The 15,831-nt window shown below is 43.6% G+C and overlaps 1 protein-coding gene across 2 annotated transcripts in view; it reads right to left on the bottom strand.

The window, feature by feature from the left end:
• LOC117874952 (microtubule cross-linking factor 1-like) overlaps window positions 1-15,831 on the bottom strand; it is a 67,233-nt gene that overhangs the window by 28,730 nt on the left and 22,672 nt on the right. The window contains exons 4-6 of one of the 2 annotated variants that reach the window (XM_034765717.1): window positions 6,987-7,058; window positions 5,087-6,262; window positions 2,782-2,950 (exon numbers count right to left, since the gene is read on the bottom strand). In XM_034765717.1, coding sequence (XP_034621608.1) covers window positions 2,782-2,950; window positions 5,087-6,262; window positions 6,987-7,058 — 1,417 coding nt within the window. The remainder of the gene's footprint in view (window positions 1-2,781; window positions 2,951-5,086; window positions 6,263-6,986; window positions 7,059-15,831) is intronic. The other variant, XM_034765716.1, reaches the window with a different exon arrangement.

Raw genomic sequence — 15,831 nt, 5'->3', positions numbered from 1 at the left:
GAGCAGGATGGAGCAGCTTTTCCCCTGTGCTCTGGGTCCTGCCTCAGCAGCTGGACAGAGCCTCCTGGGTCCTAGTGACCACCTGTTTCTTCTACAACAGTGGGGGGGGGGGGCAGAGCAATGGAGATGGGGTGAGAAGAGAAGGGGAGAGGAAGGGGGAGGGAATGAGGAAGAGAAGGTGATATGGGAATGATTAGGGGGAACCAGGAGCCCAGCATGTAGCATACTCTGGGCAGCAGCAGCCCCAGCAGAGAGGCAACAGCAGCAGCACCCGAACAGTGACATCGCTGCAGCAGCCGGTGCCAGAATGGTTGCCAGCAGCAACTGGGGCTCCCCCATTACGCCGTCCTGTCCCCCCCAGCACTTGCAGTCCAGGTGCCACTGTAGGCGGAGGGAGAGAGCCAGTGAACCAAAGGGACTGACTTCAGCACGCATGTGTGCGTGCATGGGCATGCTTTGTCCCCCCAAATATAGCAGTCAAAATATGCCTATGTTTTGGACTGGAGGAACTCTAGCTCCCTGCTATGGCTTCAGGACTGGGGGAGCTCTCACTCCCTGCTGTGGCCCGGGGGGGAGGGGACAGAGCTTCTCTGGTCTTGGGGCCACAGTGGGGGGGAGAGAAAGGAGTAAGACTGCGGGGCCACAGTGCGGGGGCAGAATGGGGCTGACCATGTGTGGAACTGGGTGGGACTGTGGGGGGAGCGGCGAACTGCAGCCAGTGGGAGCCGCGATCGGCCGAACCTGCGGACGTGGCAGATAAACAAACCGGCCCGGCTCGCCAGGGGCTTTCCCTGAACAAGTGGCAGACCAGCTTTGAGAACCACTGCTCTAGGGAGATTGAGAGATGATTCGGGTTCAATACCATATTAAGGTCACTTTTTCTAGCAACATGCTGGCAGGTCCTCCAAGGGGTGAGAACCTGGGTCTACTCCTTATGTGGTGCTCATTACCATCTCATCTGCACACCTCTCAATAATTTTAAATGAAATAACAAAGACAGTTTCTTTTGCTTTCTTCACAAAAGATAGGATTACATTTCTTGATTAGAGTTAGGGGTTTTGATTGTTTTGTTTTATTTATGTTGTTATGGGAGAAGAGCTTTTTGAGAAAAGGCTCAATCAAAGAAATGAGGTTTGCATTTAATTCTGTGAAGTTACTACTTTCTTAGCTCCTGTGGAATGAATTCCACAAGTTAGGTCCAAGCTCCTATGAAAGTGGAGTCTCTAACACTGAAAGACATTCCTTCAATTAGCTGGGGCCAATCCCCAGGAGGGTTTTCAATACTAGGACAGAGACACTGACCTGAACTTTATTTATTTAGTAGCAAGTGCAGATAACAGAGCACTGGTGTGATAGGTCCATGGCAACCTATGTTGCTAGGCAGAAAGATTGCTGCATTTTATACTAGTTGACACTTTTTCAGGATGTGTGGCTTCATTCCTAGATAATACTTAGTTGCTATGATCACTCTTAAAAATCAGAAATGCACAGACCACCATGGCCAAAAGGGTGGGCTGCAGCCTTCAGGCTGGTCACAGATAGAAGTAGCCTTTTTGCCACTATGAGCAGTGAGGAGTCCAAAAGACTCCAGGGTTGAAGACTGATTTAACAATCTGAGGGCACATGCCTCAGTAGGGGGTACATTACAGAGAAGGCCAATTCTTCGAGGCATGTCCCTCTTCCCAGTAGCATCACCTCCATCTTACTGGAGCTCAGTTTTAGTCAGTTGTTGTTTATCTAAGGGCTGATTTAGCTAAGCACAGAGAAAGCTGGAAGATGGTGTTGTTTAGATCTACATAAAGGAGATGTAGAGATGGGTGTCATCTGAGTACTGGTGTCACTTCAGACCATATTGTCCCCACCAGCTGTCTCAGTGTCCCATGTTGAATAATACAGGGGAGAGGATTGAGCTTTATGGGACTCTTCAAGTGAGGGCTTTACCCCTGCCAGATGTGCTTGCTCTACATGTCTGACTCAATTCCACTGGCTGCCAGTTCCTGACTTCCTCCTTGAGCCAGGAACCAGATGTGGGGAGGTGAAAAGTCAGGCCAGGGTGGAGTGAGCCAGCAGATCTTACAGTAAGGAAGGAAGGCAAATTAGGGTCAGTGGCCAAGAGGGATGGACAGACAGGATAAGGCTGGTGAGCTGATCAATATGGGGTCAGAGGGATAGACCAGGTGAACGTTGCACAGTTTTTCTATCCCTGTGCCACCTCTCAATCTGTTTTCACACAAAACTGTCTTATTACACACCATTCTAATTTTGACACCTCCTCCCTACCATTCACCACTGAAGGGCCTCAAACAGGATAGGATATAATGTCCACTCTATAGGCCTGATCCTCAAAGGTGCTGAGCATCCACAACTCTGAGCAATGCCAACAGAAGCTGTGGATGTCCATTCCTGCCCAGGAGAAGGCCATTCATGTGAGGCAGACTAAATGCAAACTTCCTGTTCTTATCATTTGGATTTGAGCGTCAAATCCACACCACACAGTGGTGAAAAACACCACTATCAAATGGGTCCACCATCACACAAAATGTACAAAAGTAGTGAAAAACAACTGTAACATACACACTGGCGGTGATTTTACTGTTCACTTGGGATTGCAATACAAATATTTTGAAATAAAGAAAACAAAATGACTATCAATTCTAATAATTAAAAATGAATGATTACTAGCTAAATTGGCTCTATTTTCTCAAGAACATTTTTATTATAAAAGTATAAAACAATTTTCTTAAGACAAAATTTAAAAAAACCTATTTTCTGTTAGCTTACCTGGAATACCTTGGTGAGGAGAATTCTTATTCAACTGGGTGGCTTTTTTAGGTTTTGTTTTGCTTTTTGTTTTTGTTTCACTTTGTTTTGTTCTTTTTTGCAAACAAGTAGTCTTCAGTGTTTTTACAGCAGTGGCTACTACAGAAACTATATCTCTTGCACTTCTTATCTTGGAGGGTGGACAAAATGAACAAACTGAAAATAATACTACAATGAACAGTAAATGATTAAAGGTTTATAATACAAAAAATAGTGTAAAAAGGAAGACAAGTTTAAATATTGTTGTGTAAGAAAGGGATGAAAACAACACAAGGATGAGAATAAGTAAAATGATAGGCTGGAACATCTGGGAAAGTAAATACAAAGACACAGAGAACGATTAATTAATAAAAAGGAAAGCTCAACATTTTAACAGAATAAGCAGTGAAGCAGGGTCTAATCCTGTAAAGGTGCTATGTGCTGATCTTCCATTGGCTTCAGTGGAAGGTCTGCATGCAGAATGCCTGCAGGTTTATGCCCCCAAATTACTGATTTAAATACTGCATTTGTTTGTTTGTTTAGAAAATACTAAGTTATCAATTATCTGCCACCTAGCAATTGGCTAGGTGGCAGAACTGTTGAAAAGGATCTGTGGTTTATAGTGGATCACAAATTGAATATAAGTCAACAGTAGGATGCAGCTGTGAATAAAGCTAACAACATTCTTGGGTGTATTAACAGGAGTGCTGGATGTAAGTCATGTGAAGTACTTGTCTCACTCTACTTAGCACTGGTGAGGCTTCAGCTGGAGTACTGTGACCAGTTCTTAGTGCCACACTTTCAGAAAGATGTGGACAAACTGGAGAGTGTCCAGAGGAGAGCAACATAAACAATAAAAGGTTTAGAAACTGACCTATGAGGAAAGGATTAAAAAACTGGGCATGTTTAGTCTTGAGAAAAGAAGACTGGGGGAGGAGGGACCTGATAACATACTTTAAATATGTTAAGGGCTGTTATAAAGGGGACCGTGATCAATTATTATCTATGTCCATTGATGGTAGGACGAGAAGTAATGGGCTTACTCTGCAGCAAAGGAGATTTAGGTTAGATATCAGGAAAAAATGTCTAACTATAAGGGTAGTTAAACTCTGGAATAGGCATCCAAAGGAGGTTGTGGAATCCCCATCATTGGATTTTTTAAAGAACAGGTTGGACAAACACCTGTCAGCAATGGTCTAGGTTTACTTGATCCTGCCTTAGCGCAGGGGGTTGGACTTAACTCTTTGAAGTCCCTTCCAGTCCTACAATTTTATGATTCTATGATTATAAATGCCAGATCAGGCCCATAATCTGGATGAGAATATGGTATAATGTCTTTTCCTTTTGTTAAAAGATGCAATGCACCCTGTCACACTTTGATTTTATGCAGTGCACTTATAGCAATTGACTGTGTCTGTGACTTTCTGATACAAGGGAACAAACAATCAAATTAGTCAACATATGAATAAGAAATAATAGCTTTCAGCTTCACATGGCAACAATTCTGACTGTAGGGCTAGAAGTACTGTACAAAGTTAATATAACCTAATATGAGACTTACTACGAAGTCTGGAGAAGTTTAAGACCAATAGCAACATTTGAAGTTACTCATGTTAAGATAAGGGTAGTTAAATCTTATTCTTCATGGCATAAGATGATATTCACAAGGGTCAGGAAGGCATTATCTCCCTGAATTCAGCCTGGCACAACACTGCATGTAGTATGGAGGAGTTTTGTTGTTTTTTGTTTCTTTTCCTTGCACTGCAGCATAGGCTTGAATCACTCTAGATGCAATATACCTACTTCATTAACCATCTGATTTGTTAAAGCACTTGCTATATTCTATTCTACAGTTTGTTTTTGGTCATCACCCAGATTACACTTCCACTTCACTCCCTCAGGCCAAAGAACATTTGTGCACTGACATTATTGGTGATGTCAGAAGAACTCTGGCAAACACTGCCGCAAAACCAGAATGTTCTGTCTCCCACAATAATAGTATCTACAGTATTTTGTTTATTTATTTTTTAATGTTGAGGAGCCCAGTTCTACAAACCCTTCCTTATGTGAATAGTCATTACTCACATGAGTAGCCCCATTGACTCCATTAGGAGGATCAAGTCCCATGTGATGGACTGGGGGATTTAAAATTAAATCATAGATATTTAGAAACCAGAGTCTTTGCTCATCAGATTATAATAATTTTAATGCATTGTAGAGAAAATTAAAGGCTTAAACTATTTGGCAGTGTCTTTTTACCTCTAGGCTGTAATAAGTAAAAAACTACCTGACTCACTGACAAAGGTTCATCTGCACTTCGGTCATCTGATGACTTTGGAACTTCTAGTCTGTCGATGAAAGTCTGGAGTTCTTTCCTAAATGCCTTCATCTGTGCATTGATTCGATAAAGAAGCTCATGCTCCCGAATCCTACTGCCATCATCTTCTTCATCCATGAGTCCGAACAGATCCCCATTGGCCACATAAATTCTTGCCTCCGTTATGATGGTACTCGTATCAGAAATCAGGCGATCTATCGTCTTGCCCAGTCGCTCGGCTTCAGAGCGGATGTCCTTCATCTGCTGCCGATCTGTGAAGCTCTTCTGCCACCCAGTTGGTGTAGGATAAAAAGACCTAGTGGGAGTCAGGCACCGGATATTGCGTACCTCCTCAGAGTCGCTTTCCCCTCCAATGGGACCTTCCCTTTTGCGGTGCGGAGGGCGGGAATCATCATCACTTTCTTTTTTCCCTGCATCACTTTCAGCATCACTGTCTCTGGGGCTGCCCCGGATCCCAAGGTGAGAGGCCAAGTCATAGCGCTGCATGTTGGACATTAACACTCTGTTTTCATACTGAAGTTGCATGACTTTGCCACTGAGCTCATTGATTTGCATTCGGGCAGCTTTTAGCTCTTCTTGCAGTGCTTCTGTCTTGGCATTATCATGGTGCCTCGAGCTCTCATGGGTGCCAGACTTGTATTTGTATTTGTTTAGCTCTGTTGTGATGCGCTTGTTTTGTTCCTCCAGGTCAGCCAAGTTTCTCCTCAGCAATTCTGTCTCATCTTCAACTAGCTGCAAATGCTGCCGTAACTCTGAGAGAGATTCACTCTGTTCCCCCATGAGGGGATTTGCTGTTCCTGAGAAATCATCTCCTCTTAAATCATCAAGCTCTGCTTTCAGTCCTCTATTTTCTACTTCCAGTTCTACTATTTTCCTTCCAAGGATGTTGGCTTCTTCCTCTACTAATCTCAATCTAAGCTTGAGTTCTGCTTCCCTTGTGGTAGGTGGTCCTCCAGCTTCACCTTTTGGTAAGGGACTGTCTAGATCCCCATAAAATGATCTATATTTTTGAAGCTCATGTTCAAATCTGTCTTTCTCCTTATCAATTTTAGCCATTTTTTTCCTCATAAGGGCAGCTTCTTCTTTAACAAACTGCAACTGGCATTTCAGATCTTCGTTGTCCTCCTTAAAAAAAATGAAAATAATTTTATGTCAATAAAGAGCGCATCACTTGAAATCAAACACAGCTTTAAATTAAAAGGTTAACAATAAAAGCACTATGCCATCAGAAGTTAAAATATGATTATAACAATTATTTTTCTACATCTGAAGATGAGATTAAGACAAAAAAGCCTGCTTTCTTTGCTATGAAAGCCTGCACTGTTCCCAGAAAACATACGTTTTCAGCACCCTTTCATGAAAGACTAAGGTTTTATTGGCTCATGATGTGTGGAAAGTGAAAAGAGAGTGAGCGGATACTTTCTAAGCTTCATTACAAAAGGCTGAAAAACCAAAATTGAAAGTCAGTTAAATAAGACAACATATATATAAAGGAGTCTCAAAGTCCACACCCAAAGGGCCAAGTCCTGGAGTCCTGATTCAGATGAAACTCTTGTTGACTTCAATGGGAGTTATGCCTTTCATCCAGATCCTACAAATTGTACTTCTGAGCCCATGCAGAGCCCTACTGCAGTCAATGCACTTGTAATGTTCTCAGTGCAGGATTGGGTCAGTTGTCAAGACTGCAGATTTGGGCCCAAGAGCCTTATATCCCATACAGCATATGATATAATACTAAACATCAAAACTAACAACAAAAACAAAGGGCCAGGTCCTCAGTTCATGTAAATTGGTGTAGCTCCACTGAAGCCTCAAGCGGAGGATCTGGGCTGTTATTACTTCAACATACCTCAGTGGGTGTCTGCTGTGACTTTTTTTCTGATTTCTGCAAGTCTTTGCTCCCTCTTCTTTTCAACGACAGCTACAAAAAAGAGAGATACATTGAACATGTCACTAATCATGTATCTAATTCAGTCCCCTTTTCTAAAACATACCAAATCACATACAATTATTTGGACTGCTTCTTCTAATTCCTGTAATATCACAAACAAGGGAAATAATTCTACCTTAAAATAACACAACATAAATGCTATACAAGGCATCGTAAAATAGTAACCACTCTTGGTTGCATTTTCAATATTCAGACATCAAAAAATAAAAACTTACAACATCCCCATGAGGTAGGTAATAAACTTATCATTATAACTCATATTGTACAGATGGGTAAATTAAGGCAAGGGGTGACATCCTGGCTTCATTGAAGTCAATGAAGTTCTTCCATTAACATCGATGGGGCCAGGATTTCACTCAGGGAGCTTAAGTGACTTCTGCCCAAGGCCAAAGAAGGAATCAGAAACAGGCAGTTCCCAGTGATCAGAAAATTAGGCCTCCCTGCTTTTATTTAAAAAAAAATTTTTAGCACTAGAGCTGGTGAAATAATTTGTTATGAATCAATTATCTGATGGGCTTAGTCCTCTCTTCTGTTCACTGTTTGTTTGCAAACCAATCCTGATGTCTGTAAAAGTATTAATTAGTCACAGGTATTAACCAAATTGTCTAGCTGGCCAAATTTTCAAGTAGCAGAGTATTTGCAAATGGTTCACTACTCACAGAGCAGGATGGGTCACGGAAGCCACATGATATTGTTTCTTCTATCTGATTAGATAACTAGAAGCTTTTAAATATGGGAATCATAGAAATGTAGGCCTGGAAGGGACCTCAATAGGTCATCTAGTCCAGTCCCCTGCACTGAAGCAGAACTAAGGTCTGGTCTACACTACAGAGTTAGGTCGATGCAAGGCAGCTTACGTCAACCTAACTATGGAAGTGTCTACACTTAAATTTCGCTCCCACCAATGTAACTGCCCCACTACGCAGACTTAATAACTCCACCTCCATGAGCGACACAACGTCAAGGTTGATGTAGTTAGGTTAATGCAGTATCAGTGCAGACACTGCATTGCTTATGTCGACAGTTACTGGCTTTCAGGAACCAGCCCACAATGCCGCACACTGACAGTATAATACATACAAGCACTCCTGGTGAGGACGCACACCACTGACACAAGGAGTAAAGTAGACATGCACAAGTGATGTAATTACTGCAACAGCTGTATGCCAAGGTAAGTTAAGTCAACTTAATTCTGAAGTGCAGACATGGCCTAAGTATTATCTAGACCAGGGGTTTTCAACCTTTTTCTTTCTGAGCCTCCCCCACCCAACATGCAATAAAAACTCCATGGCCCACCAGTGCCACAACTGCTTTTCTGCATATAAAAACCAGGGCCAGCGTTAGTGGATAGCAAGCAGGGCAGTTGCCTAGGGCCCCATGCCACAGGGCCCCCCACAAAGCTACATTGCTCAGGCTTCAACTTCAGCCCCGGGTGGTGGGGCTCAGGGCCCTGGGCTTCAGCCCCAGGTGGTGGGGCTTTGGCTTTCTGCCCTGGGCCACAGCAAGTCTAATTCTGACCCTGTTTGGCGGACCCCCTGAAACCTGCCCGAGGCCCACTAGGGAGCCCCGGATCCCTGGTTGAGAACCACTGATCTAGACCATACCTGACAGGTATTTGTCTAACCTGTCCTTAAAAACCTCCAATGACGGAGATTCCACAATCTCACTAGGTAATTTGTTCTAGTGCTTAATTACCTTTACAGTTAGGAAGCTTTTGCTAATGTCTAACCTACATCTGCCTTGCTTCAATTTAAGGCCATTACATTTTGTCCTGTCCTCAGTGGTTAAGGAGCACAATTTATCACACTTATCTTTAAATCAACCTTTTACATGCTTGAAGACTGTTATCATGTCCACTTTCAATCTTCTCTTCTCCAGACTAAACAAACACAATTTTTTCAATCTTTCCTTGTAAGTCATATTTTCTAGACCTTTAATCATTTTTGTTGCTCTCCTTTGGACTTTCCCCAATTTGTCCACATCTTTAGCGAAGTGTGGTGCCCAGAACTGGACACAGTACTCCAATTGAGCCTTTTAAGTGCTGAGTAGAGTGGAAGAATTACTTCTCATGTCTTGCTGACAACACTCCAGCTAATACAGCCCAGGATGATGTTTGCTTTTTTTTGCAACAGTGTTACATTGACACATATTTGACACATATAGTGATCCACTATAACTCACAGTACTCCTTCCTAGGCAGTCATTTCCCATTTTGTATGTGTGCAACTGATTGTTCTTTCTTAAGTGGAGTACTTTGCATTTGTCCTTATTGAATTTCATCCTATTTATTTCAGATCATTTCTTCAGTTTGTCAAGAATTCTAAACCTGTCCTCCAAAGTGCTTGCAATCCCTCCCAGCTTGGTATCATCCTCTATAAGCAAACTCTATAAGCATACTCTCTATGCCATTATCTAAATCATTTATGAAGATATTGAACAGAACCAGACACAGGACAGATCCCTGCAGAACCCCACTCAATATGCCTTTCCAGCTTGAGTGTGAACCATTGATAACTACTCTCTGACTATGCTTTTTCAACCAGTTGTGCACCACCTTACAGTAGGTTCATCAAGGCTGTATTTCTCTAGTTTGTTCATGAGAAGGTTATGTTAGACAGTATCAAAAGCCTTACTAAAGTTGAGATATATCACATCTACTGCTTTCCCCATCCACAAGGCTTGTTACCTTGTCAAAGAAGGATATTAGGTTGGTTTGACATGATTTTGTCTTGACAAATCCATGTTGATTTTCCTTATTTTCCAATAGGTCAGGGGAGGGCGAACTACAGCCTGCGGGCCAGATCCAGCTTGTCTGGGCTTTCAGTCCGGCCCACGAGATTGCCAGACCCATGGCACAGCGGGGCTAAGGCAGGCTCCCTGCCTGCCCTGGCTGCACGCTGCTCCCGGAAGCAGCCAGCACCACGTCCGTGTGGCCCCTAGGGTGGGGGGGGAGGAGGCAGAGAGCTCTGTGTGCTGCCCTCGCCTGCAAGTACCGCCCCCTGCAGCTCCCATTGGCTGGGAACAGTGAACGCCACCCCACCCACAGGAGCCACTGCCGAACATGCTGGTCACTTCCGGGAGCGGCGTGGGGCCAGGGCGGCTGCCTTAGCTCCGCTGCGCGCCACTGTCACCCCGGAGCAGCTCAAGGTAAGTGGCGCCAGGATGGAGCCCGCACCCTGAACCCTTCCTGCACCCCACACCCCAACCCCCTGCCCTGAGCCCCCTAAGCCCCTGCTTTGAGCCCCCACTGCACCCTTATCCCCTGCCCTGAGCACCCTCCCGCACTCTGCACCCTCCCTGCACCCCAACCCCCTGCCCTGAGCCACCTGCTGCACCCTGCACCCCTCCTGCACTCCAACCCCTTGCCCTGAGCCCCTTCCTGCACACCGCACCCCCCCCGCACTCTGCACCCCCTCCTGCACCCGAACTCCCTGCCCTAGCCCTACATTCATGGCCCTGCATACAATTTCCCCACCCAGATGTGGCCCTCGGGCCAAAAAGCTTGCCCACCCCTGCTCTAGGTGCTTATAAATTAATTGTTTGATTATTTGCTTCATTATGTTTCTGTGTACCAAAGCTAAGCTGACTGTTCTATATCACCCTGAGTTGTCCTTATTCTCCTTTTTATCAATAGGTACTAAATATTTGCCCTTTTCTAGTCCTCTGGGATCTCTCTCATCAGCTACGAGTTCTCAAAGATAATCGCTAATGGCTCAGAGATCTCTTCAGCCAGTTTCTTAAGTATTCTAGGATGTAGCTGATCAGGTCCTGCTGCCTGGAAGACATCTAACTTGTTATTTTCTTATTTTAGCCTCAGAGCCTATGTATGTTAGTCATCCAATCACTACTAATGTTTTTGGTGAAAACTGAAACAAAAAGGGCATTTAACACTTTGGCCACTGCTGTGTTTCTGTTATCTTTCCCTCCTCGTTGAGGATTCGTAAATAAGTAATGGGTCAGATCTTGGTCTCTGCACTGGCTGCTCTGCTCTGCCCCATCAGCGTAAAGCAGCCAGAGAGCTGGTAGATCTGGCCATCTGAGTATTTTCCCTGCCTGGGAAATCTCTGGATGGCATATAGGGAGCTTACTAGCTCCTATGCCATGCCTCCTGCCCCCACATACACTACTTCAGGGGGTGTGGCTGGGAAAAAGCAGGTATGGCCATCACAACCTTCTTGATCTCTGGCTATTGGAGCCTCCAGATGTAAGTTACAATAGCCCCTGTGGCTGCTCTGAGTTACGCCAGGGACCAGATAGGTCCCCAGACAGCTCAGAAATTAGAGGAGAACAAAAATGGTTTCAGTTCACTTTGGTCACCCACACACGCATAGTCCTGAACTAAAAATCTAGCCCAATAAGTAGTGAACAGTCCTGTTTGTGAATAGGTGCCCATGTCTGCATATAAATATGAGTATTCATATAAAAATCGCTACTCCCTAAATGTTATGTGAACAGAAACTTGCAAATAGTGAACTAAGAGGGCTATGAGCATGAGCATACCAGGTTTTCTGAATTAGAATACATGTCTATAAACATTATTTTTACAGTATTTCACCAATCCTAGTTAAAACCACTATAAATAAAATTGTATAAATGCCTTCATAAAGCTCATTCCTGGATGTATTAACTTATAAACCACAAAACTGGTCAACTCTAATATAATGGGTTATTCTGCTTGCTTCTGAAATGTAGAATAGGGAGAGGAAAGAAGGAAAGTCTGTATCTGTAGCTCACAGTAGGGGTCTCATTCTCTCCTTGCGGCTGGTTTACATAACAGATTAATGAGTTGGCTACAGCTGCCCATTAGGGGGCTTAGTCTCTCAGCTCAAGCAGTAGACACTCATGCTTCTAGTGCTGAAGGCCCCAGGTTCAAACCCAGCTAACACGTCCACAAAGATTCCACAGGCACAGACTGGGGCTTATGGCTACCAATGATGAAAGGTCCATTAGTAAGGAGGTGACTGTAGTGAGAAACAGCCGCAACCACCTCACTGTCATCAAGGGCAAATACAACCCGGCAAGTGGATGGCACTAGCTGGGAAGGGCACCCAGGGGATGTTCCAATTCAGAATATCCCTGCTGCAGAGTGGAGAGTGGGCAGGCTAAGACCTGGCATTACACTTTGGAACTATCTCTTGCAGAAAAACTAAGGCAGATGTTCAAATTAATGGATTCAAGGATGGATAAGGGATGGACCTTGAGAGGTTCAGCTTCACATTAAGTTTTATCAAAGGAAAGTCCCCACAAGCAAACCGATTGCATTAGTACACCTCTACCTCGATATAACGCTGTCCTCGGGAACCAAAAAATCTTACTGCGTTATAGGTGAAACTGTATTATATCAAACTTGCTTTGATCTGCCAGAGTGCGCAACCCCGCCCCCCTGGAGCACTGCTTTACCGTGTTATATCGGGGTAGAGGTGTACTAAAAACCTTCACACAACAGATCCTTGCCAATGCTGCCCACTGATAAAATACTAGGAGTACTAAAAATATAGTTCTTCTTCATCACCTAATCTCATCTTTTCCATCTCCCAGAGCTCAGCACCTCTCCAGATATACAGAAGTGCTGAAATCAGGGCCGGCTCCAGGCACCAGCCCTCCAAGCATGTGCTTGGGGCGGCACCTGGAGGGGGGCGGCACTCACCCAGGGAAAGCGGGGCCAAGGCCAGGCTTGCCGCCCTCCTCCCGGCGCTCCGGCCAGTCGGGGAGAGCGGGGCCCCGGCCAGGCTCGCCGCCCTCCCCCGGGGCTCCGGCCGGCAGGGGAGAGCGGGGCCGCGGCCGGGCTCGCCACCCTCCCCCCGGCGCTCTGGCCGGCCGGGGAGAGCGGTGCCATGGCGGGCTCTCCGCCCTCCCCTGCCGTGCTCCCCGCCGGGAGGGGTGGGGAGAGGCTTTTTTGCTTGAGGTGGCAAAAAAGCCAGAGCTGGCCCTGGCTGAAATGCTGAGTTCCAACTTCTCCACTAGGCCCCCCAGCTTCTAATTAAAGACAAGGGCTGTCTGAAAATATTCTCACAACAAATAAAACTGGCCAAAAAAAACCCTCATCCAATTTTTCCAGGTTTGAGAAAAGCTATAAACATGTTTACTCTTGCCTCACATTTTTAACAAACATTAAAGTTATTTTTGGTAGCCAGGATTCTAATATTTGAATAACAACAATAACTTGCTTTTATATATTGCCTTTCATTCTGCTTGTCTCAAATTTTAGCTATATCCAATGCTCATATCATCCTCTACTGAAATGAAGCAGCTATTTAACAGCACACAGCAACACTATATAATTTTATAGCAGAAAGCAACAAAGAATACCACATATACAATTAAAATTGGAGGAGTGATTTGAGTAGTTAGATTGTGCTCAATTGGAATTTGGGTGGGACACTGGGATTAACACCCATTCTCCTGTGAAAAGTACCATGGGCAATTTAATGACCACAGGAGGCCAAAACCTCAGTTTTATAACTCCCCTGAACATAAGAACATAATAATGGCCATACTGGGTGAGACCAAAGGTCCATCTAGCCCAGTATCCTGTCTTCCATCAGTGGCCACTGCCAGGTGCCCCAGAGAGAATGAACAGAACAGGCAATCATCGCGTGATCCAAAGCTGACCTCTTCAAAAAACACAGTGCACTCTAACAACACGTCAGAGCATTGATCCAATACAGACGCTGAAGAGAGAATGTCATCTACTGACTATCAAACACTATATCTTACAGTCCCCGAATAATAAATTCAACAGGATATTTCAATGGGATTGATAGCAATTTAGAATGTCTACACATACCTGCCATCATTTTATTTTCATATTTCATACTTTTAAAAAACATAGTTCCTATTTTCAATGTGTGAAATTATCTACTGCTGCTAACAGATATTTTACTTAATGGAAACTGAACATAAAATAATTAGGGACTGAATAAAAAACACTGGACAAACTAAAAATGTCCTCCCTCTCCATGGAATCAGATTCCTCATGTTATCTTTCTTTGGGCCCCAAATGGAAGGAGAGAAAGAGTTTGGGGGAGGCACCTCACGGTGACAAAGAGAGTCGTGATTTAGGGTCAGGAAGCAGAGAGAGTGTTTTGGATAAAAAAGGAGATGGGCTGGGATTGAAAGAAGTGAGAGAAAATACAGGAGGGCAAAATAGAAAAAGGAAAAATACATTTAAGAGCAAGGCAAATAAAAAAATAACAAATGGAGATGCTTGGAGCCTGATTTTCAGACTATGACCTCCATTTGGCACATATAAGATTTTATGCATATACCCTATGTATGCACTTTTGGTGCACTAACACCTGACAAGATAGATTATAGATTCTGTCACTTCCATGTGCAGAATTGTCATGTGCAAAATCTATTTGTCCACAATAGTTATGCACATGAATTCCTTTAGGATGTATTTCTCTACTTATCTCCATTCTTTTCCTTTGGCTGGATTACATCACCACAAGATGCAATGCAGCAGCATCCAAATCACACCCCCAACTGCTTCTCAACTGCAGCAACAGACCTAGCACCAATATTTCAAAGCTGGTTTCTAACTTTATTGGTCTGAAATGTAATTTTTGTGCTCAAAAATATTTTTCCTCAATAATTTGAAAACTGTTCTCAATATTTTTGTGCATTCTTATAGCAAGAACAAAATATTTCCCTAAAACAACAAATATTATTGCTAGTAGGGAATTAACAATATGTTTATTGCTAATGAAAATATTAAACCAGTTGAACTTTTTTTTTAACATGTCCCTCAAGATTTTTCAAGTGTACTTTAGATAAAACGTAGTCAGGGATTGTTACACAAAACTAACATCATTTAAAAAAATCTACCATTGTATTTAACAATTATGATCCAAAAAGATGACAAACTAAATAAATAATTGATTTAGTTTGAAGATCAATTTAGTATACTTTGATTTTTTAAATGTGTTTGTCAGACAGATTTATAATGAAAATTGATTAAGGATATTTCTGGAATACCTGATGAAACAAATTATGTATCTGAAGTGGAAAAGACTGAGATATGGTCTACCAAATGGTGACTACACCGAGGATTTTAGGGAACTCTCCCACTAGCGATTAGCAGCTCCACCAGAATTAGCTTCAGTGGGAGCACTAAACTGGCTGTTAGCATTTTTATAGCCTGTTGAGTAACCCTGCTCAGAGCAAGTCTAGAAGACATGCAGGTAAAACTTCACCACTTTATCAGGGCTGAGCAGCTGAAGCCAACCACATGAGAAACCACCATAACATAGAGGGATTTGTGGGTGGCATAGGGCTGCCATAACGTTCCCACTTCATCCCTGCCCCCATCTTCAGCCAGCACAGATGTCATGGCCAGGGAAAAAGGAATGCAGTTCTCTTACACCTAAGCGATCCTTGGCTGTTGTAATAATTTCTTGGAGCCACTGGAAGTTAGAGCTGGCTTTAAGCCATCTTTGCACTCCCCGATATTGGTGCATCTGTGTACCATGCTGGTCTCTAGGCTGCTCTAATTTGCACTTACTGACCAGCCTCGCACAGAGTTGCCCCAAGTTCAGGGAAAGGCAAAGTTGGTTAAAGTCACCTTTGCACTCTTCCCCCAACTCCTGACTTGCTCTGAGCACTTCTTGCCAGGCCCTGGGATCTTACCCTGAATAGACACGAGAATTGAAATAATCACTTTACTATCATCCATTAAAAAAATCAAATGAACAGATATTAGAAACTGAATGGATCCTCTCCAGGCTGGTGACTGAAAATA

Source organism: Trachemys scripta, chromosome 3, assembly GCF_013100865.1.
Source record: "Trachemys scripta elegans isolate TJP31775 chromosome 3, CAS_Tse_1.0, whole genome shotgun sequence".
In the NCBI taxonomy this organism is placed as follows: domain Eukaryota; kingdom Metazoa; phylum Chordata; order Testudines; family Emydidae; genus Trachemys; species Trachemys scripta.
This window is presented reverse-complemented; position numbering and strand designations above follow the sequence as displayed.